General features: G+C 36.2%; 3 protein-coding genes across 6 annotated transcripts in view; 1 reads left to right on the top strand and 2 right to left on the bottom strand.

Annotated features, from left to right (window-relative positions):
- Positions 1-24,349, top strand: part of LOC108732284 — a 149,094-nt gene that overhangs the window by 111,958 nt on the left and 12,787 nt on the right. For all 4 annotated transcript variants that reach the window (XR_003231003.1, XR_001937067.1, XM_018462979.1 and 1 more), the window contains 4 exons: positions 4,198-4,440; positions 4,511-4,668; positions 6,606-6,652; positions 13,588-13,736. Coding sequence is in view for 2 of the 4 variants with exons in the window: in XM_018462979.1 (XP_018318481.1) it covers positions 4,198-4,440; positions 4,511-4,668; positions 6,606-6,652; positions 13,588-13,736 (597 nt within the window). In the remaining 2 variants the exon portion in view is untranslated. The remainder of the gene's footprint in view (positions 1-4,197; positions 4,441-4,510; positions 4,669-6,605; positions 6,653-13,587; positions 13,737-24,349) is intronic.
- On the bottom strand, positions 15,789-17,624 carry LOC108732285 (tubulin alpha-1 chain-like). Its single transcript, XM_018462981.2, has 2 exons — positions 17,384-17,624; positions 15,789-17,318 (listed from the first exon to the last, which is right to left on the bottom strand). Exons 1-2 carry the CDS (start codon positions 17,384-17,386, stop codon positions 15,972-15,974), a joined length of 1,350 nt encoding a protein of 449 aa, XP_018318483.1. The 5' UTR covers positions 17,387-17,624; the 3' UTR covers positions 15,789-15,971.
- LOC108732286 (tubulin alpha-8 chain-like) lies at positions 18,956-21,082 on the bottom strand. Its single transcript, XM_018462982.2, has 2 exons — positions 20,501-21,082; positions 18,956-20,437 (listed from the first exon to the last, which is right to left on the bottom strand). The coding sequence occupies exons 1-2, from the start codon at positions 20,501-20,503 to the stop codon at positions 19,091-19,093; spliced, it is 1,350 nt and encodes a 449-aa protein (XP_018318484.1). The 5' UTR covers positions 20,504-21,082; the 3' UTR covers positions 18,956-19,090.

Here is a 24,349-nt window from a genome sequence, read left to right as displayed (position 1 = left end):
CTGTTCTCTTACTCTTTCTAATACTTCCTTACTTCTCATCTTCTTTATCTACGGTATTCCCATTTTTCCGCTGTGGCCACCGTCAATATAGAGATATCAAGTATCAATGAAAAAAGGGATTGGATGTGGATTACATGATGATCATATGGTTTAAGAAAATAACAGCTAGAAGCTCTCAGTAATAATTGAGAAGAATAACGATTAAAGAATTTTTATCAGCTAATTCAATTTATCTACCCTAAGTGATAACTTTCAAGTAGATGATGCACAACATTCAGAATTCATATACATGCCATTCTAGATACAAAAAATTAAATTGCTGGTGGCGTTTAAAGTATAGGCAATAGAGATGTTACGTTTGCTAGCTCCTAAATTAAGTTGAAATACAAAAAGATATATCTTCGAAGTTTGGAAAATCTTCTTTGCATCTAGAATGTAAAATTTTTGCTTGCGGGTCAGGGAAAGGGGAGAAGAATGAAACGCATTGAATGTGAAATAGATAAAAAAGAATGTACAAGGCGAAGCCAGGAGCCGCAGGATTCAATTTCGTATTCCGTCAACAGCGTCCCACTGCTGACACCTCTTCAAGTGCCTTAGCTTATTCAAATCAAACTTACTCGGTAAGCATCGGGATCTCAATTTATTCTCATCGCATTTCGCGGTTCCTATGACAACACTACTGATGCTGTCAAATTCATCAAAACCAATCTTATCCTCGAGTCGAATTCGTACCGAATTTAGTTTCCGAGAATATCGTAGCCAGTCAGAACCAAGCAGAGATGGACTGATGTCGGAACGCTCTTGTAGAACTAGAAGACTACCCTGTTTGTCACTCACACCCTCTGTTTGACTCCCTTCTCGTCATGTGAACTAGTGCGAAACCCTAAGGGTTCGTTTATACATGTAGATTGTTAATATGATAATTGGGGGATGTTACCACACCATTGTAGGAATTTAATGTAAATGTTCTATCAGAGTATGCAGCAAATAATACAAAAACTAATTAGACTTCTTAAGAATCTATACAAAGTGACGAAACAGTTTTGGATCGTGAATTTCGTCATACAGTAATAAAAGTGCATTTAAAGAGAAAAGTGGTTTTTATAACTTCTCAAAAAACATTAATTAGTATTTTCTAATTGGTCTGCGACACGATGTGACAGAAGGAGAAAAAACGTTGGAAATATTTTGCAGTAGGTACTTTACTAAATTAGTAATCCGATTACACTTCTTCAGCCTCTCTCGATGTTCATTAAGTGGTTTTTGTTTGCTGGTCACTGGTATGATCCAGGCTTGTTTATCATTAGTTGCAAAAGGGATGCAGAGAAGTTGGGTAACATGCTGCTCTTATATATGTAAAGGTAGGTACATATAGTTAGTTACCTCACGAAGGACAACTCGCTTGTTTCTGGACTCTAATCCTTCAGTAATGGAAGAGGATTTTCCTATTCTCGTTCTCGCTCTCTGTTCGTATTCCTCCTGTTTCTGCACATTTGTTCCCGGATCGTGTGAGAGAAGATGTTCTCGTGGCGCGTCTTCCAATTTAGAATTCGTACGTCGTGGTTAAACCGAGATGAAGTGGTCTGGAAAATGTTACGTCCCGATATAATGCTACGGGGAATGCCCGAAGGAAATGTCGTCTGCCGCTTTTCCTACTTGTATTTCTACCTCTGCCGCCGGTGTATGTTCCAGATATCATAATATAATAAAAATGCTCCGCTGCATATCGTTTATGCTCCTGGCACGGACTAAATTATAATTCTTGTGGGCTTGTATCTCCTGAAAGATACACGTGTTCGACTACGTAATACAGAATATTCTAGAAGACTTGTTTTGATATCACTTGAATGAGGAATATTTTTAAATACTGAAGAACAAATTCTCGTTTAATGTTACATGTGTATATCATTAAATAAACATTACCATATCCGAGATAAAAATGTTCAGTCTCTCAGAGTCTCTGAAAGCGAGAATCGAGTCTCAGTTTCTCATCGAGTCTCTGGTGTCGCTGAGAGAGACTGTCAAAAAAACTGTTTAGCGTCTCTGAACGAGAGATTCGAGTCGCTCATAGAGTGATCCTCATTTCGTATCCAGTCTCTGAACGAGAGACTCGAATCTTTGAAAGAGAGACTCGAATCTCTTAATAAATGGTGTCTCGATAGACCTGATTAAAATTTAAAATAAAGTTCAACGTATTTCAGAGATCCCAGTCTTTCTACGAAAGACTCGAGTCTCTCAATTTTTCAGTTTCATTCGTTCCGTCTCTCTATGAGAGACTGGAATCTGTGCATTAACAATCTTATTGTTCGTGTCTCTCATACAGAGACTGTGAGAGATCCATAAAAAAGCTAGGCAATAACTGAGAGGCTGTGAAAGACTGTGAGAGACGCTTTCAGAGACGCTGAAAGACTCTGCAAGATACTGAGGGACTGGAGAGAGACTGAAATTTTTTGTCTAGGGTAGGCGCGGACTAATTCATTAAATATTCTTTCGAGTGTGTCGCCATGTGCAGATAACTGTAATATTTTATAATTTTTGGCAAGGATTTGCAAATGTGTTTAGTTAAGAGTGAAATTTTGCGCTTCAAAATTTAAAAATTAGTTAAAAAGGACCCGAAATTATGAATCAATTTCGTCGATTTCGTAAAAACACATTTGCATCAAACACATGTCACTAAATTTAAATTGTAAGTTTACTGTTTGTACTCCATATTTATGCGACTGTCAGTTTGTTTGACGCCTTAACTACTAAACCGATCATCATGAAATTTTGTACATACATTGCCAAGGGTATATAAAAAGACATACGGTACCTTTTATCCAGAAAAAAAAAACGCTGTTCCCGAGGGATAAAAAAATTTTTGGTCATCTCGATAAAGAAGTACAATATCTGTTTCCAGTTGGTTACATTAATTTTTTTGTAATTTTTAGTTCATATGAACGTACTTTAAGTACACTTGCATTGAATTTCATAAAAGTAATAACCTTTTAGAAGCATACCCTGCGAAAATCTTGGCGCACAGCCTTCCCTGATGGTAGTGCTCACTTAATTTCGATTTACTTTGGTTCAGTTCGGTTTGGTTCATAAAACCGAAAGAGCCATTTCCACATTAAAAGCGCATTACGCGGCCGGAGAAGCGCACCCGCGCGGGCCTTTTTATTACCTCTGTCATGTTATGGAGCAACTTTAAAGAATTTAATTTAATTCTTTGTATCATTAATCTTCTTGTTGTGCACATCGAGCTTACCGCCGCGCCGCCTTAAATGCCGCATGGCGCCGGAGCACAACTTTCCTACTGCTATTTCCTTGCAGCTTTCCCACTGATGCACCGCGCCTTGTGTCACAATTATTCTCAGGGTAACAGTCGATGTCGCTAAAACAGACGCATAATCTACAAGGAACAAAATTAAATGAAGACTATAACTTTTTTTTTTAGCATTTGGGTATTTAATAAAAATACTGGTCTGTAAGGAGAAAAATATAGGATAGGATAGGGTAGGAGACGAAAAATTAGAAGAAGAACCAGGACGGAAGGAGTAGTAAGGATTTAAAGCAGAGGATAGCGCAGGGTCGAGTCGCCTTCAATAGAAAGAAGTCACTTCTATGCTTGCGAACGTTAATTAAGGAATTCGAAAAAGTTTGTTAAAGGTATATGTTTGGAGTGCGGCGCTGTACGGGTGCGAAACATGGACGGTGAGCGTCGTGGAAAGAGAAAGGTTAGAAGCGTTCGAAATGTGGTATTACAGGCGAATGATGAGAATACCGTGAATAGGGAAGGTTAGAAATGAAGAGGTATTAGAAAGAATAGGAGAACAGGCGACTCTATGGAAGTCAATAAGAAATAGACGAGATATAGGTTGGTAGGACAGCTTCTCAGACATGAAGGGCTAGTCAGAGACATATTAGAGGCAGAAACAGGAGTTAAAAGGAGTAGAGGTAGACTTAGATTAGATTACTGTTTGCAAATAGTTAAGGATGTGGGATGTTCTAGTTGTAGGGAAATGCAAATATTAGCTCAGGATAGTAAGAAGTAGAGGTGCGTGTCCAACCAGTCTTAGGACTGACGACCTTATGATGATGGCTATTTAATAAAACGTAAACACTCTGAAGGTGTATTTGTAGTTTCGGACTTACAAACTTAGAAGGTTTACCCTTTTATAATATCAGAGTAGATAAAATTTTTTCTTTTTGTTGCAGGATGGCGAGAGGGGTTACCTAGAGGGCTTAGCGTCACGTTACGCTGACCTGTTCTGTACTCACTACGGGGACGTTTTGAACCATCTTGAGGAGTTACGAAAGAAAGAACTGACCGAAATTTCGTCGCAGGACAAAAGCTTGAGCACAACCCCAAATAGAAAATACGCTAACGTCACTGCCATATCGAACGCAGGAATTACTTCATCTCAATCTCAGCCGATTTATGTGCCGGGGAAATACTCGGTAAGAAACGGGAAACTTTCTGACGTTGTTTGTTCATAGTCGTAATGATTTTTATATTTTGTTGTTGCAGCCGTCGAGTTGCCTGAGCGATAAAGAGGAAGATGAAATTTATGGGTTCGGCTATGGGGTTTTCGGTGTTCAAATAGCCAGGCAGCAACAGCAACGAATTATGGCTGCAGCCGAACAGGGAAATAACAGCCAACAACTCAGTCAGCATTTCTACCAAACGTGAGTACCCCAAATTACTATTGTTTCATGTTCGTCATTGGATTTTGTTACCCTGTGTTGGTGTTATTCTAATATTTCACCTAATTTTATAGCTCATTGATAGATAGACTGCTTAAATTTTTTTAAATTTCACTCTCAATTAGAATTTTCAATTCACTAATTAGTTCAGGTACTAGCGGAAATCTGTTGTATCATTTTTATACAACAAGGAACCAGAAATCGAATCAATCGATACATTTTTTGTATATAGAAATAAGTACCGAGCTTTGAAGGATGAAAGTTACAGTAATTTACAATTCGAAGCCGGTTCTGTGCGTGAATCGACAACGTAAGTGTCTACCGAATAGCGTAGTGCGTTAAAAACTGCAGCTATATGGATGGAGACTGTAAACGTTGATAATCTAATCTAATAAATAAACAATACATGAGCAAAAAAAATACAAAATAAATATTACACTAATATCTGGTAATTACTAGTTAATTAAGTACAGCGTTGCGGCCCGTATTGCTTTACTCCTACAAACTCGGCACTTGTTTCTGTTACGTCCTGTACATACCATCCAGAAAATGTAATTAATCCTTACCTGGTAAGTGTAGAATTACCAGACGAAGCCCTTCAATTTAAATGGCACCTATCTGAATGAATGTATTGTGTAGTTAAAAAAGTTTATTAACTTTGCGCCCTGAATAATAAGTTCCATGAGACTGAATGTGAATTGAGTATTTCATTATTCGAGCCCGAATTTCTGTTAGAATTTATTGTAAAGTACTCTCGCTCTAATATATATATATATATATTATTCAAATATCATTTCCAAAAAAATTGCAGTCTCCCGGTTCATGCAAATTAGGAGGTTCGCGTTAGAAGTGGCCATAGAATTATCATATTATTTAAAAATAGAACAGATTCATTACATATTCAGTTTAATTTAAAATTTCTCACTGTTCAGCATAATATAATAAGCACTGTCGATCTATTCAGCANACTCGGCACTTGTTTCTGTTACGTCCTGTACATACCATCCAGAAAATGTAATTAATCCTTACCTGGTAAGTGTAGAATTACCAGACGAAGCCCTTCAATTTAAATGGCACCTATCTGAATGAATGTATTGTGTAGTTAAAAAAGTTTATTAACTTTGCGCCCTGAATAATAAGTTCCATGAGACTGAATGTGAATTGAGTATTTCATTATTCGAGCCCGAATTTCTGTTAGAATTTATTGTAAAGTACTCTCGCTCTAATATATATATATATATATTATTCAAATATCATTTCCAAAAAAATTGCAGTCTCCCGGTTCATGCAAATTAGGAGGTTCGCGTTAGAAGTGGCCATAGAATTATCATATTATTTAAAAATAGAACAGATTCATTACATATTCAGTTTAATTTAAAATTTCTCACTGTTCAGCATAATATAATAAGCACTGTCGATCTATTCAGCAGTAGATATAAGCAAAAATGAGACTTAAAAGTGTAAATTTGGAACTGTGAGTTCTTAGCACCTCAGAATTCTGTCTCTTGCAGGTTCATTGTGACTGTAATCAACCTTCAGTTGTTTGTATATAAATGCTACTAAATTGCAGTTTCCAATCAGAATTTATACTGTGAAGTAAACGTCATTTTCTCTATTGTTTATTTTAAAATATTCAATAGTTTGTTTAACTTTTGAGGAGTAGAATTGTCCGGATTGAATTATCGAATTTGAAGGCAGTCTACCAATTTCTAACCAAATCTACGGATTTGAAATAAGTTGAATTAATTTCTGCACAATTGCATATTGATGTCGCAATTTTAAACGCTAGTTTGAACTTAGTTCATCCGTCCATTGAATTAGAAAATTTTATTCTATCACAATAACTTCATCATCGTCATACAATTTTCGTTTTGGGTCATGATATTCGTCGTGTTAAAAACATATTATTTTTCTTTCAGGTGTCTTAGTCCGCGGTCCGCTTTTTTTTACGAGTTTCCCCCAAACGGTAAGTTGTTTTTAATAATTTTAGATATTAGAACATTATCAGTTCGCTATTTCTTCCCCTAGTTCTAATGTGGACAAAAGAATCGAGGTAAAAGAAGGTAATAATGTCTTTGTTGGTTATAGAACCGACACCAACGTTTCGCCTCTTGTTAGGAGGCTTTATCAAAGGTGTGTAAGTAATAATTGTACAGAATTTAATTGCAATAGACACTTACTAGGTTCTTTTAGTTAATTATAAGATGTTTGGCGTCGGTTTTATAACCAATAAAGACATGACACCCTCTTTTGCCTTCATTCTTTTGTTCACATTAGAATATAATTTTTTACTTTCTTTTCTACTTATTAATGTGTAATCTTTTATGTACCGGTATTTGGCCAAAAAGTGTTTTAAGTTTCATCACTTTTTATTCAATGAGTAGGTGTATTAGGTAGTTGTGCTAAAGTGGTTGAAAAGCGATTAATCGGGGCGGTTTAGTGCATCACGTTTTGTGAAATTTTCAAATTTCGCTTGGCCAATAACGAACTTTGAATGTTAAGTGGTGGTAGGACCGTTCAAAAACTGATTCGTATGCGGTTGTTTGGTTTGAAATAAACGATAATCACAGATCGGTTTTGCATCGGAAAATACAACGGGTTGGCAATGTTCAACGACGCAGTTCCGCTGCATGTGTCAGCACCAGCGAGCGCCCTCCTGCATTTAAATAAACCCGGATGTTGCATTAAACTGAGCTCGGCAAAAACATGCCACAATTAGATATTAGATCTAGTTTTACAAACAAACACGTATAATTTAATGACAATCAAAATCTAATACCATAATATTTTTCGTAAATTTTCTTCTTTTTGAAATTCAGTTTGTAACTGTAGGGTTTATCGACTTTTGTTGCAAAATTAGCCCCACGAAATACGAAAATAATTTTAATGGACTATAATATACAGCCTATTTTTACCCTGAAAATCCCTTCCTAAGTATTAGTGAAAGAATTTTTGAGGTCGAACGACTAGTCTCCTACATCCTACCTAACAAACTTGCCAACTTTACCTCTTTATAATATTAACTAGTGACCGCCCCAGCTTCGCACGGGTGCAATGCTGATGCTAAATATATTTTTGTTTTGTTTAGATTATTATCGAAAAGGGGAAATCTTCAAAAGATATCCCCATAACATACTAAATATACTACAGAATATACAACATTCACAGTGTTTTTGTCATTAGACAATACAAACCGGCCGCCCGGCCGGTATCGCCGCAACCGCTATGTCCCTGCATTTTAAATCTGTAATATCTTCGAAAATATTCATTTAAATTACATGCTGTAAAGGGCCATATTGATCTATATTAAATGCACAATGTATTTAAGGTACTTAATTGGATAAGAATTAATGGTGTATTGCCTACAATCGCTTCGTAAATAAGTCATTATTTCTCATAAAAAGTAAAGGATAAAAATGGTTATTGTGAGTTATCCCTAAGAGATAGACATATACTATCGCGGATGTTTTTGTAGACCCTTTTAAGATGTACAATATTGTAGTACATTATTTTGATCTATCTCGTAGGGTTCAGCCAACGTTTGCAATGTAAGCGCAAAAAATGTGTTTATTTACGACATCACATTAGAAACCTCTAAAATTATCAGTGTTTTGCTACTATATTATGCATGTATTATACATATAAATCTTCCTCTTGAATCACTCTATCTTTTAAAAAAAACCGGATCAAAATCCGCTGCGTAGTTTTAAAGATTTAAGCATACATAGGGACAGACAGCGGGAAAGCGACTTTGTTTTATACTATGTAGTGATATACATAACAATTTTTAAATATTAATGTGAATTAATATTGTACCCTTTATATATTACCTCAAGTTAATGAGGAAAAGAGTAGATTTCTTCAATATAAGGTAGGTTTTCGTAAAAATTGAAACCGCATTCGGTAAACAGGTGCATTCAGGACTTTATAACGAAAAACTTTGAATAGTGACAGGAACACTGAAAAAAATTTAATGTAAACATAGAACATTGGTAAATACTAATGAATGCCACCTTGTAAATAACTTGCTACGCGTCAAATTTCCACTGCATTTGTGTTCCACCCTGCGCGTTCGACTACATTTTGGTTTTTAACGTTTCGAATGCTGTCGTCGCTCGTTGGAACGGAGGTGGGATTAAAAGGGGAAATGGGAAAATAAAAAAAAAAGGACGGGAAGTCAGGAGGGCAGATCTAAGTCGGCTAATTTATCAGGTTAATTCGCGCGGGCCGAACGTTCTGCCATTTGTCATGATCAACCTGTTCAATTTACCGAATATTAAAAACGAATTCGCCGAGTCGGGCCGTCCTTTATTTATTGGTTCCGCAGACGCGGACGTTTTCCCCAGAATTAAAAAAGTAACATTCGGAAGTAATGCCGTTAATTACCAACGCTTTAATTCTCGTCGCTCACAGGGAAATGGATGTTACAGAAATCGACACACACAAAAAAAAACAAAAAAGAAAAAAAAGGATTTCCGAAGTGCCCTTTTAATCTTGTTTATGACCAGTTGTTGTTCACGAATAAAATTTAAACACTCGCTGAGTAGTGTAAAACATTTTTCCAATACGTACAAAAATTCAAAATTCTCTAATTTGATTTATTGAAGTTGTTTTTGACCAAAATCTGTAACTTATGACTGTCTAGAATCTAGAATGATGCAGAACCTTTACCGAATAAGCTCAAAACAAAGAAACATTATTATTTAATATTAATGTGAGTAGTCATTTAATTTTTATCCGCCACAAATTACGTCAAATTAATGAGAAAAAGTTGTTGTTGCTGTCACATCCTCGCCGAGAATTGAACCTAGGACCTTTAGCTTTATGCACCAATGCTCTGACCACCGAACTACGAACAGTGACAGTAGCAACAACGAAGAATGAAATATATTAATCAGTCAGGCGATTGACACGTAAAGCCAAAGGTCGCGGGTTCGATTCTCGGCGAGGGCGTAACAGCAGCAACAATTTTTCATTATTTATTTGAGGTAATTTGTAGTGGATAAAAATGAAATTAATTTTCACGTTAATGTTATATATTAACCGCTATTAAAACTTTCTTAAAGTATTTCATATAATATTGATATAAACAGTATTATTTTCGGGTCCTGTTTTGTGTTGATGAACTGAAAGTTGAACCTTATTTTTGTGTTAAGAATTCGTAAAAAATTGCGACGTATTACAATTTCTTGCTTTCCTGAACAGTATTCGTACGTCAGTAGAAGGGAACGAAAGAAAAGAGAAAAGGAATGTGATGTGTTATTTGTAATTCCATAAAGTTTTATTGCGGGTCGCTTTAGACAGTAATTTTTCATGACTCTGCCGCAACTTTCTTTGGATTTTTTACGAGCTCCGATGCACAGTGTCCCTTTTCTTCAAAAAAGAGAGAAGTGTTCTAGCAAGTGCCACATAAAGATATTTTGTCAGCGACCATAATTTACAAACTACGAGACAGCGGGGATTTTGGATTTGCTCGCGGAATTCTTTTTGGCCTTATCATTTTCCAAACAATTGATTATCTATCTAAATACTGTATCCTCTCGGAAGCGCTGTCTTTATTGTCTCTATATAATATTGCTCATGAATAATGCATGAGTATTTCAAACCGACGAACAGGCCACCATCATAACTGCTATAATATAGCTCTTTTATAGGGTAAAAGTAGCGGAGTCCGCTCTTCAATAAATATACATATACGTATAGGGGGCATACAGGGTAACCTCTAAAAATAAAACCATGTAGCCAAACTTGCCTAAACAATGAGCTACAGGGTGTAATACAATATTAGATATTACATAATTAATGATTTGGTTCAGTTTCTCAGAGTCTCTGAAAGCGAGATTCAAGTCTTAGTCTCTCATCGTGTCTCTCTGATGTCGCTGAGAGAGACTGTCAAAAAAACTGTTTAGTGTCTCTGAACGAGAGACTCGAGTCGCTCACAGAGAGATCCTCATTTCGTATCCACTCTCTGAACGAGAGACTCGAGTCGCTCACAGAGAGATCCTCATTTCGTATCCACTCTCTGAACGAGAGACTCGAATCTCTCAATAAGTGGTGTCTCGATAGACATGGTTAAAACACAGATCCCAGTCTTTCTACGAGAGACTCGAATCTCTGAACGAGAGACTCGAATCTCTCAATAAGTGGTGTCTCGATAGACATGGTTAAAATTTTCTAAGTTCAACATATTTCAGAGATCCCAGATTTTACTAGAGACTCGAGTCTCTCAAATTTTCAGTTTTATTCATTCAGTCTCTCTGTGAGAGACTCGAATCTCTGAATTAACAATTTTGTCGTTCGAGTCTCTCATACAGAGACTGTGAGAGATCCATAAAAACACCTAGGCAATAACAGAGAGACTGTGAAAAACTATGAGAGACTGGAGAGACTGAAAATTTTTGTCTAGGGTAGATACTAATTCAATTTTAATTTCGTTATTTACTGATATACCTATTGGTAGCGTTATTATGAAAATGTTGATCAAAATAAGTCTACTTATACTTTTTATTTTTTTTCCCAAGTTTTTCTCGTAATTGTAAAGATTTCGTTCGAACCGCTGGAAACGTAATAAAAATTAATGACACTGAAAATAAATGTGGTATATTGTAGTATAGAAATGATCCTTTATTTTATTTCTAATGCATTTAAAGATCGCAGTGGGCACCTATATCCTGGAAAGAAACCCGCGATGATTTAGTGTTAAAGGAAATTCTAACGTTCACTTTTCCGGATCTTGGTCAGATGATGGACGATATTATGCTATTGAATTGTTTCTTCTAAAACCCCTGCATTATACTTATAAGTCGAAAGATATTTTTACTGGGTTTTTCATCGAAGAAACCGTCCCACTACAGATAACAAAGCTGTTTTCTTATCAGTGTTATTCAGAGGAAAATACTCTTTGTTTGTTGCATCTGGTCTACGGAAGAATTTAGCTCTTCCTAATATTAGGAAAACTAGACATAAGGCATTGAAATAATGCAAGAAGGACAATAATTATTACAACAAATAGAAGAATAGTGAAACAAAATGAACAAAAACTATGTATATTATCATGTATTTAATTTAAAACTTGAAATCTTCAAATAAAAGGACTTAATGAGAAAAATGCTTACCATTTTCTTCCTGGCATGTGGGCATTACCATGGTCCGAGTTGATGTTTTTCAGACGTCTTGGATAATAATACATTAAAAGTTTTTATTTAAACAATTTTGTAGTCAATTTACTAGTTATTATTGTAGAGGCGTATGTATAAAAACAACCTGTACGTAGGGCTGCTAAAATAAATTACATAGAAAACTTTTACCTAAAATCTTTATAGTAAAAACGCAGGAAACTTATAAATAATTAATTTTCGTAATTACGTAAGATTGTACAAACTAAAAGACAAGATTCTATAAAGGGTTTAAACAATTTTAACAATCTTGGCATTGCTGGGTTAAGATTAATTTTTTAAGTTTATTTTTTATTCCATTTTTGTAAATTCTAGATTCTCAAGTTCTTTTGGAATGTATGTATTTTTTTTACAAGTATTTTTTACTCCCTGTTCGAGTCAAGCATTCGATAACGAACAATTCAATGGTAATCTGTATTTCGGCTGTCACGATTTCACACGTTTTGAAACGATCGGCCCATATAATAGTTCGATTTTTGCGAAACATACACCGCTTTTCAACAATAGCTCTAATGTCAAGTTGCCATTACTAGAAAACCAATCATTCATTTAAATGAATCGAACACGTAAAAATCATTAGACAATTCCAATTTCAATTTTTAATCATTCTCCAAAATCAATGAGGGAGAAAGATAGAGGACACTACTAACATTACGAGATTGTGAGTCTGAAGACAGCTCCTCAAAACACAAAACGTCGTCAAATTAGTTGTTTGCAATATGTTGACTTCTACTTTTTCTAACATCTGCTTTCCACGAAGTGATAAAATATTAATAAAATGATGCCCTCGCGCACCGAAGGTTCTGTACAAACTTGTAAGCATGTACCATAAATAGCTCGTCGAAGTTCCCTCCCAAAATAAGAAAACATTTATGGTTTTCCGAATTTTCCCTTTTGCTTGTGGTATAAGACATGCTAAATTTTTGACTCTGAGCCAACAGGAAGTATCCCATCGGTTTTGATTTCCATGCCAATGTCAAAATATGCGGCACAAACAGCCCTTTCTTTTGATATCGTTGACTTATTAGAAGTTTCATCTTTTCACAGCTTCACGATGTTTCAGACCTTGATATTTGATGTTAATTTCAACCTGATACCTCCACGCGTTCTTGAGGAAAACATACAGGTAGAAGGACAACGAAGTGATAGTATAAGGGTTCCTTTTTACTTTTAAGGCACGGAACCCTAAAAATGATAATAAATTGAAAACGCACTTAATCGTTCCAATACGTGTTCCGTCAAAGTATTATTGATTTTTAGTCCTTTTCGATTAATCGACACCATCCTTGATATCAGAAAAGTAAACGCGTTTGTAGGTATTACCCTTTAATTAGATGCCTTAATAATCGGTTAATTCCAGAAAGGGTTGCTAAAGTAGGAAATAGTTGTAACAATTTGTACAAATAGAACCTTTATTAGATATTCAGAATTTTACGATACATATAGGTATTACATAATTCATATACATAATTATTTAGTAGGACTTATTTAGAAAACTATTACATGCATATAAGTGATTGCTTTTGTTTAGAGCCACCCTGTAACCATAAAAATGTTTATTATTAGATAATCTTGTTTATCGTTTTTGGGCTCGGATTTTTAGCGTGTTATTTTCCCTTTAATTTTCCCAGAATTTCGTGAGGTAACCGCCACCCCCGGAGAGAATAAGGGAACGCAAGTGTGTTCATAATAATTTCATGGGCGCTTGTTGTTTTTGTTGTTTCAGAAAACGCGAATTACGCAAACACGGGGAAAAAGCGGACGACATTCTCCAGGTTTCTTCGGGGCTTGAAGACTGCTCATCGAAAGGAGAAACACGGCGGCAGTTCCCCCAGGCACGGAAGGGCTACGTCGGGAGGCGCAGTACCTCAGAGGGTAAGTGGAAATTACAATTTCTTTCTCTTTCCCGCGTTATCTAACCCGCACGAAAGCATAGCACGGAGCGTCACTAAATTACTGTCTGCTCTTTCTTCTTTTACGTCATTTTTCCACGTGCTTGCCCTTTTTCCTCTGTCTCCTATCATATCTCGAACGCCATCGCAACGTTTGATATATGGACTCAAATTCATCCCCTAAATACTTGGAATTACTGCTTTATTTTATTTCGAAAAATTTTAAACGAACCAGAAAATTTTAGTTATTACTCGGGCTGCTCAACGAAGTCATGAATATTAACAAAAAAAAACAGTCAGGAAAATATCCTTATTCGTAATATTAATCTGAAATCATTTTTTAGATTTTTTTATTTACCCACTACAAACTACCTCAAATTAACGAGGGAAAAATTGTTGCTGTTGTCACATCCTTGCCGGGAATCGAACCCGGGACCTTTGGCTTTACTCACCAATGTTCTGACCACTAAACTACGAGAGGTGACAACAGCAACGACAACCAGTGGGTAAATAAAAAATCTAAAAGATGATTTCAAATTAATATTGCATATTAATCCACTATTAAGTAACTAACAATGTCATAGGATTTCATATCCTCATTCGTATTGAAGAAAATAGTGGAGGTAAGACTTGTTAGTTATCAAATTTAATTACTTTGGTTGAATTGAGCGTAATGGAACAAGTTAAACGTTTCCTTTAAAAATATGATCTCTTTCGCTACGTTTTAAAGTTGGCAGTATTCCAGTAGAAGTTGGTCTTCTACTTCGTATACGTTGCACAATCTGCCATAAATCCATTACTTAAGATAAACCAACATTGCACGTTCGTTTTTTGCCTGCCAAAGTACTTTTTCATGTCCTTATTACTTTGAAATACGATAATTTGTGGCCCTTATCGTTGCACGGTCGGTAAAGGAGCTGCGACACTAATTTACAACTGTACGCATGGAAAAGTAAAATATTACACAGACGTGAACCTAATTAAGATATTAATGAAAATTGTCCTAGTCAGGCGAACAAACTACTCGATTTTCTCTTTTCCTCCTTTTTAATCTCTCACCGTGTAATTGTAAAATATTGGACTTTCTGGGATATTTTTACTTTATTTTTGTAGAACAAACAGAATAGCTCAAAACCCCAACGCCAAAACACGACACTGTAGTTGTCCGAAGCACTTTTCGGTAACAAAGTTACCTTCTTCAGGGACTTTTCAAACAGATGCTAATAAAACCAAGTTTATTACTATGCCATACGAGCCAAGATTTACTCGCGGACTCGAAGGTATTTTTCGAAAACTTGGTTTACGGATTGCTTACGGTTCAAATGGCAACTCCATTCAAACTCTCCTTGGTAACCCTAAGGATAAAATTCCATTCTTAGAAAAGTCGGGGATATATGAAATTAGTTGTAATGACTGTAGTAAAAAATATATTGGACAAACTAGACGTTCAATCAAAACCAGATTTAAAGAACATCTAGCTCATGCTAGGTTTGGTAGAGAAGAAAAATCTAGTGTTGCCCAACATATTCTTACTGATGGACATAATATTAATATTAATAACCTTAAGTTAGTTAAAGAAGTTAGGAATAATCGTTTACTAAACAGTTTTGAAAGTTTATACATTTATAAAAATAAACAAATTGTTCTTAACAATGACAACGGTCCCATCCCTGGATCTCCGCTATTTAGTTTAGTTTAATTACGTTTATAATGATGATGTTAAGGTCCATTGAACATCTACCTTGTTGGCTTCGGGTCATGTTCACTGAACCTTAACAACTATCAGTATAAATTAGGATTAGTTCTCATTTAGGTTTAGTTTACTTCAGTCCCTGAAGAAGGTAACTTTGTTACCGAAAAGTGCTTCGGACAACTACAGTGTCGTGTTTTGGCGTTGGGGTTTTGAGCTATTCTGTTTGTTCTATAACAACCGCCAAAGTTTTTCCAATCTTCATATTTATTTTTGTATTTATGCAAAGTGCTAATTTATTTGCTCAAATGCAATATTTAAGTAGAAAAACTCACGGTAACTAGGTACTCTTGAAAATTAAAGTTTATTCCATTATAATATAATAAATGTAAATAACAAAAAAAAATAAAAAGTATCAAAGCGGTAATTCTTAAAACGTCTAACAGTAAATGTTATAAACTTAATAACGATAAAAAGCGCGTCATGTAACTCCATACATATATAAATAAAAATCGCACTATTGAAACTTTAATATTCCTCGCCTTCTCCTTCTTCTCCTCCTGAATCCATTCCAACTTCTTCGAAATCCTTTTCCAAAGCTGCCAAGTCTTCGCGAGCTTCGGAAAACTCTCCCTCCTCCATCCCCTCGCCGACATACCAATGCACGAACGCCCTTTTCGCATACATCAAGTCGAACTTGTGATCTAGACGAGCCCAGGCTTCGGCAATGGCTGTGGTATTGGCCAGCATGCAAACTGCTCTCTGGACTTTTGCCAAATCACCCCCAGGCACTACAGTGGGCGGTTGGTAGTTGATCCCGACTTTAAATCCTGTAGGACACCAATCCACGAATTGGATGGTACGCTTAGTCTTGATGGCCCCAATTGCCACGTTGACATCTTTTGGGACAACGTCTCCCCTGTAGAGCATGCAACATGCCATGTATTTGCCATGACGCGGATCGCATTTTACCATTTGGTTGGCCGGTTCAAAACATGCGTTGGTGATTTCAGCCACTGACAGTGCTTCATGATACGCTTTTTCTGCTGATACAATAGGAGCATACGTGGCTAATGGGAAATGGATTCGTGGATATGGTACCAAGTTTGTTTGAAATTCTGTCAGATCGACATTTAGGGCTCCATCAAAACGCAACGATGCAGTTATGGAAGACACTATTTGCCCTATCAGTCGGTTTAGATTTGTATATGTTGGTCTTTCAATGTCCAAATTCCTTCTACAAATATCGTAGATGGCTTCGTTGTCCACCATGAAAGCACAATCAGAATGTTCTAGTGTTGTGTGGGTTGTTAGTACAGAGTTGTAAGGTTCAACAACAGCTGTTGCTATTTGTGGAGCTGGATAAACAGCGAACTCCAGTTTGGACTTCTTTCCGTAATCCACTGACAATCTTTCCATTAAGAGAGAGGTAAATCCTGATCCCGTGCCTCCCCCAAACGAATGGAAGATAAGAAAACCTTGAAGACCTGTGCATTGGTCTGCCAATTTTCGACAGCGATCCAACACCAAATCGACAATTTCCTTCCCAACGGTGTAATGCCCGCGGGCATAATTATTTGCCGCGTCTTCCTTTCCGCTTATCAATTGTTCTGGATGGAAAAGTTGACGGTACGTTCCCGTTCTGACTTCGTCAATAACCGTCGGTTCGAGGTCAATAAAGACCGCCCTGGGGACGTGTTTACCTGCACCCGTTTCACTGAAGAAGGTACTAAAGCTGTCATCACCTCCTCCGATCGCTTTATCGGAAGGCATTTGGCCATCCGGCTGGATGCCATGTTCCAGACAATATAGTTCCCAACAGGCATTTCCAATTTGAACGCCGGCTTGGCCGCAATGGACGGAGATACATTCGCGCTGAAATAGAACGAAAATATCTCTTTAAAAACAATACATTCGAATAGCAAATGGGACGCACTTACCATTTTTTAAAACTTTTACTATTTTTATTTCGCTTTTTCTATCGTAAAGTAATTGATTTATTAGATTATTAACCGAGCGCTTTAAATAAAGTTGTAAAATTGTCTATTACGTTTGTTATTTTTTGCTATAGATACCAAAACGGTTTTCTTGATCGATTTTATGCCAAAATAAATCGCATACTCCATCACTGATCTTTGCTTGTCGAAATAACTTTTATGGCATCAGAAACCAATATTGAATCGATTTTAAGAAAGGTCATAATCCCTTTTTACATTATAAGCATTTAATTTTTATTTTTCGTTTTTCGTCCCATTCATTTCGCATTTATAATTGCAATTAACATCATTCATACGCCAGGGGTTGTTGTTTGTTCGGATGTCACCTTCAGCGACCGAATTTGTCAACGCTTTAAAAAGGCCGTCACCAACAAAAATCCATCATTTCGACTACGAATATAAACCGATGCACTGATGTTTATAATCCCCTGCACGCCGGCCGGAAATTTTATTTCCATTTCAAAACTTCAGCGCGATGAAAAAAAAATGACAAACAGTAACATTATGTACAATCATGAATCTTTTTTTCCATATTAAGCAATTACTTTTGTAGTTTCTTTTAGCTAATCGGTTTTTCAGTCCTATTGTTTGGTATTTAAACACCTTTCTCACACTTTTACTATTGTTGTTTAACTATTTGCTATCTCATTAAGACTTCTATAATAATAGAAGTTAATTAATTAGTTATCCTGCTTCTTCGCTTTGTATCGTCTCGAACTCGTTCTCGTACTACCTACTTGATCTCGCGTCAACTGTTTATATAGGCTGGCCGTGTTCTAGAATGATCCAATATATGCCTTCTAGAATCCTGGCATTCTTTGTCGCTATATATGTTGAGTTACCTACATATATCTGACAGTATTTTCACATTTTATGAAGAAATATTGTTCTTACTCCAAATCTTTGCTAAATTATGATTTTGAAATTATTACACTTGTAATCAAATTCGCACTTGTCGTTTGTTTATAAAATGTACCCTCAAGCATATTTCTTGATTCGACGATACTGACGATGCTTTTATTCGGTGAACTATTATTTCACCATCGTCTTCAAAGCTATCTCACAAGAAAGTAATTACGTACACACAATCTGTTTATTATCCTTTAAAACATGTAATAATGAAACATGTGAACGTCGTTAAAAGTCTTACTCCAGCGTTAGCGCCTTTGTTTGAATATCTACAAATTTAGAAGTGTAAACTATCATTGTTCTCGTAAAAGTTTCCAAAACATTTTTATGACTACTGTCGAGCACATTCCGTGTATGTTGCAATAATTGTAAATTGTCTGACATACAAAATACTTACCTAACGTTGTATGCCTTTCAAAATTACATGTTTTGTTGTTGTTGAACAACTATTATTTAAATGTCCTTTTTATCTGTCAATTGATTTGAATAATTTCTACGTACTTACATACCCAAAAAAAATATAAATATCGGCCAAGGATATCTGTTAAAGCAATTAAGATTATAAGCAACAATAAATAATTAATGCATGTAGTATTTGTTGTTCGTCGTCAGTAATAATAATACGAATCAGTATGCACTTTATTTAATTAATCAAATAAGCAATTCAGTATCTTACACGCTAATGTACAAAAGCAATCATTGATATGCAATCGCCTAAAGAAACGTTCACTATTATTTCGTTCATTCTTCTTCGCCTCGATCTTCGCCATCTCCTGAATCCAATCCAACTTCTTCAAAATCCTTTTCCAAAGCTGCCAAGTCTTCGCGAGCTTCCGAAAACTCTCCCTCCTCCATCCCCTCGCCGACATACCAATGGACGAACGCCCTTTTCGCATACATCAAGTCGAACTTGTGATCTAGACGAGCCCAAGCTTCGGCAATGGCTGTGGTATTGGCCAGCATGCAAACTGCTCTCTGGACTTTTGCCAAATCGCCCCCAGGCACTACAGTGGGCGGTTGATAGTTGATCCCGACTTTAAATCCCGTAGGACACCAGTCCACGAATTGAATTGTGCGTTTGCACTTGATGGCCCCAATTGCCACGTTGACATCTTTTGGGACAACGTCTCCTCTGTAAAGCATGCAACATGCCATGTATTTCCCATGACGCGGATCGCATTTTACCATTTGATTGGCCGGTTCAAAACATGCGTTGGTGATTTCAGCCACTGACAGTGTTTCATGATACGCTTTTTCTGCTGATACAATAGGAGCATACGTGGCTAATGGGAAATGGATTCGTGGATATGGTACCAAGTTTGTTTGGAATTCTGTTAGGTCGACGTTTAGGGCTCCATCAAAACGCAACGATGCAGTTATGGAAGACACTATTTGTCCTATCAGTCGGTTTAGATTTGTATACGTGGGTCTTTCAATGTCCAAATTTCTTCTGCAAATATCGTAGATGGCCTCGTTGTCCAGCATAAACGCACAATCGGAATGTTCGAGGGTTGTGTGTGTTGCCAGTACTGAATTGTAGGGTTCAACCACAGCTGTTGATATTTGTGGGGCCGGATAAATGGCGAACTCCAGTTTGGATTTCTTTCCATAATCCACTGACAATCTTTCCATTAAGAGAGAAGTAAATCCTGATCCTGTGCCTCCCCCAAACGAATGGAAAAGCAGGAACCCTTGAAGAACAGTGCATTGATCGGCTAATTTTCTACATCGATCCAGCACCAAATCCATGATCTCTTTCCCAACGGTGTAGTGTCCGCGAGCGTAATTATTTGCCGCGTCTTCCTTTCCGCTTATCAATTGCTCTGGATGGAACAGTTGACGGTAAGTCCCAGTTCTGACTTCGTCCACGACTGTGGGTTCCAGATCCACAAACACGGCTCTCGGGACATGTTTTCCGCTGCTAGTTTCGTTAAAGAAGGTAGTAAAACTGTCATCGAGGACTCTTGATTCTTTCGATTCGGGCATTCGTCCATCGGGATGGATGCAATGCTCCAGGCAATATAATTCCCAACAGGCATTTCCCATTTGAACTCCCGCCTGACCGCAATGTATAGATATACATTCACGCTGAAAAGAAAAAATGTATCAGTTAAATAATAACGTAATTTTATAGTGTAGTTTTTGACTTACCATTTTTACTTATCGTTATTGATTATAAATAATAATCGTTCGCCAAATTAAACTTACAAACTTCCTTACTTAATTAGCACAATTACTTACTTAAGTAACTTAACAAAATTGTTTTGTTTTTAATTACCTTGGAGACGTGTTCATCGACATCTAGATACGCGTGTGTATATTTTTTGCGGTCACAAAAATTGTAACTAAACAAGTGACAAGTTTCAAAAATGATTAAAATATGCATAGCGTTCTAGATTGTCGTTATTACATACGTGTAATACAAAAAGAGTAGTTAACAGAAATTTAATTGTACGTCATAGAGGAAAAGAGACAACAACAAACTGAAAGTTCCGCAAAGAATTTTGATGTGTGGCGCATAGCGGGGATATCAACTTAATTGCGAACCTTTTGAGATATTTATTAATCTTAACTAATCCTGAGAAGTTCTTGCACGAAATTAGGACATTCATTTCTCTTGAAGAATCCTTGCGTGTCTTTAAACCGTAACATTCCATCCAATCAGCACGAAAATAATGAGAAATGTAAATGACACGTTCGATAACAAACAAGGATATAAAATAATAATACAATAATACACATTATTTTGTAGATATCAAACATTTGTTCATTTTTAATACCGAGCGTTCGTATTTAATTTACGGACTATTAAACAGTCTTTATTCAGTAGATAAATATTCGCTATGTTGTGTTCCCGTTCAAATAGAAATGGGTGCATTACGGAAAAGTAAAAGGTTTTCTGTGTAATTTAAAAGATATCTGAAATGCAGTTACCTATATACAATCCGATTTAAATTTTTAAGCGCAACTTCAAAAAGAATCTCTACAAGGCGATATCTTCAGGAAAAGCGTGTTCGTCTGATAATGAGAAAAATAAAACAACAGCGTTCAGCTTGCATTGTTACGATATCAGGTAAAAGATTTATTATTTAGAAAATGCGTCCATCTTCATTTGATTTAGAAGACAAAGCAAAAGGATTTTTGTTTATCGTTATAGAAACTCGTACTCTTTATTAATGATATACAATATTTGCATTTGTATAAAGTCTTAGGTCTACTTCTACCCCCTCTTAACTTCTAATATGTCTCTAGCGAACTTGAAAATCTTCCGTTATAAAGATATGGATTCAGATGCAGAAGCGGATGTGAAAATGTATGCGGAACATCCGTAATTGCGGAAGCGTAAGCAGAAGTCTGTTGCAACAGTAATATCACCTATGTCTTATTGACTTCCACAGCCATCGGTTTCCCTATCCTTTCCAAATTCCTACTCATTTCTAATCATAAAACAATAATCGTTTAAAAGTTGTCAAGAAAGTAAAGGAATTAATTTAAACTTATTAAGTTTTATAACTTCTAACTCTACGTAATAAGGTTTTTAGATGTACGTAGAAATCTTGTATGTATATTCCATATTTTATTTGTCACGTCGTCGCTACATTCTATTCATCGGAGGATATTTTCCCTTCGTTTCGGTAGCTTTCCTATTTAATCCAGGATTAATTTTTTTGGTCCAAATTTTTTAACGGTTCGCTTAATTTAAAAGCATCGAAACTTGCTACATTTAACGGCGCCGTTTTTTAATTTGTCCAAAATTTTTAATGGGGTGTCTGCCCGCTCTCTCTGACTCGCTCTCTGGCATTTTACTTTTTGACGCCTCCAGATTTCATTTCGGGTAGCGCGAATTTTGAGAATTCTAACGACAGGAAAAAAAGAGAATAAACCTTTGCACTTTCGACAAACGTGATGCTGTACCGTGAAGCGTTTGAAAACATCTCGAAAGAAACGTTTTTCTTTTTTTTTTTTTTAGTTCTTCCAGCCAGAACGTATTTTCTGTGCACTGTTTTCGTCGTGTTGTCTATATTTGGACACAAAAGCGTGTCGCAGAAAAAACTTAACAAAAACATGGACTCAGAGCTTTAATCTCGGCAATACTTTAGCGTGCTTTGTACGACGCGTAGCGATAGGCGACGCTACTGCTTCAATTATCTCTCGTGTAGTACTGACGTCGAGACGGCTCTCAGTGCTGAATCGGCGTCTCTAGCGTCCTCGACGTCGATTCACTTGGTTTGCAGTATTTAGATCAGGACCGTTCCTTGAAGCTTAACATTTTTTAATGTTCTGTTTGTGAAATTTAAATTCAAAATATGTCAATTCAAGCTGAAAACTTGTCGGCGCCACGAAATTCTACATAAATTTTTCTATATATATATCACCCCCTAACCATTTTAGAGCTTTTATTAGGGTGTTTTCTTTGTCTCTGGCAACAGTCGATAACTTTTGCTACCCCGAAGTTTCACACGTGTTTTTACATAATTATTGCCTATTAAAATGGTTGTTTTTGTCATTGCTTTTAAATGTTTGACATAGTTTTTGTTCATCTAATTTTCTTTTGGTTAAAGGCGCGTTCAAAAACTGTTGGTACTTTCCTTTAAATAAAAACAATTGAAACAAAATGAAAATTAGTTGATATATAATATATTATTTAAAATTTTATCAATCGGCAATTTCATGTAATACATCCAGTATATTATAGCTACTTTCTGGTGAGTATTACGGTTTATCAATTAACAGAAATGTTTACATTTAATTTTCAGTTTTATATCTCTTTCCCAATGACTGTTGTAGTCCTTGTGGGGAATTATAAGGGCTGGATAATTAAAAGTAAACAATGTAATCTGAATTAGAAATATTTTAACTGAAGTTCGCGGTCACAGTATCCAGTATCAAAACCTTAACTATAAATTAAACCAAAAGGTTTGGAGATTTAGTTTAGTTGTAAATTTCACACTCTTTTTTAGTATCTATCTATATTATTAGCACATATATTAAAGTACATATTATAATGTGTACAATTTCTTCTACAGTAGATAAATAAATGAGTTTATTAGATTAATTTTGACATTTTTATAATCCACTACTATCTCGTATTATCCACCAGTCACCTTTTCGTTCTCTGGTTTGCTATAAGATCCAGAGCAGTTACCGAAACCACTTGCAATGTTCTTTTAAATTGCACTTCAGTATGTGTTACACCCAAGCACTAAAAAGTGCGTCGAACCCAACAATATGTAAAATACGGTCCTGTACGTTAGTCTGAAGGTCAATGATATTCCATTGTTATCGAATATGTAAGATAGCGCTTTGTGAATGCACTTTTACTTTCGGCATGTGTTTCCACCCTCGCGCGAATAATCTTTGGGTGAAAGCACGCGCTGGCGTCACGGCGCCGCCGTCGGTCGTAGCGGCCGTCGCGACGCCATCCTCAAGTCAATGCAGTCCGTTGCAACGTAGCTTCCACAAGATTAGTCGAGTGTCATTGTCTAGCTCGACGAACAGGCCTATAGAACCCCACGTCTGCTTTAATGCCATCCGATAAAAAACTCCCTTAGCTTTTGTGTTTCGCAAAGTTTCCAGTACGTAACAAAATTTTATTTACAGATAATTACCGAAAAAGAACTGAGTGCCACGTAAACATGAAGTTAATTTATGAATATCCATTTGTGTTCGAATGTGTTAAAAAAAGAGATGGTAAAGGTCTAGATGATGGCTCTAAACCCCCGAAGGGGCTGGGGTGGGGGGGATCGAAAAATGAGATCTCCCCCACCACTGTACCATAAAAAGTTCGTGGCGGTCTCACCCCCCATAAAAAGTTATGGGGGTTGAAAGTTAATAAATATGCCACTTTTTATACATTTCTAGGCATGTAAATATTTATATAGTCATTCTTAAACAATATTCAAAGGTAAAACTAATGAAAAATACATAGAAATATTGAGAAAGTTATAATAAACATTATTTAAATATCTTTATCAATAGGGTAGGTTAGGTTAGGTTATC

This window comes from Agrilus planipennis, unplaced genomic scaffold, assembly GCF_000699045.2.
Source record: "Agrilus planipennis isolate EAB-ADULT unplaced genomic scaffold, Apla_2.0 scaffold30, whole genome shotgun sequence".
Taxonomy (NCBI): domain Eukaryota; kingdom Metazoa; phylum Arthropoda; class Insecta; order Coleoptera; family Buprestidae; genus Agrilus; species Agrilus planipennis.
This window is presented reverse-complemented; position numbering and strand designations above follow the sequence as displayed.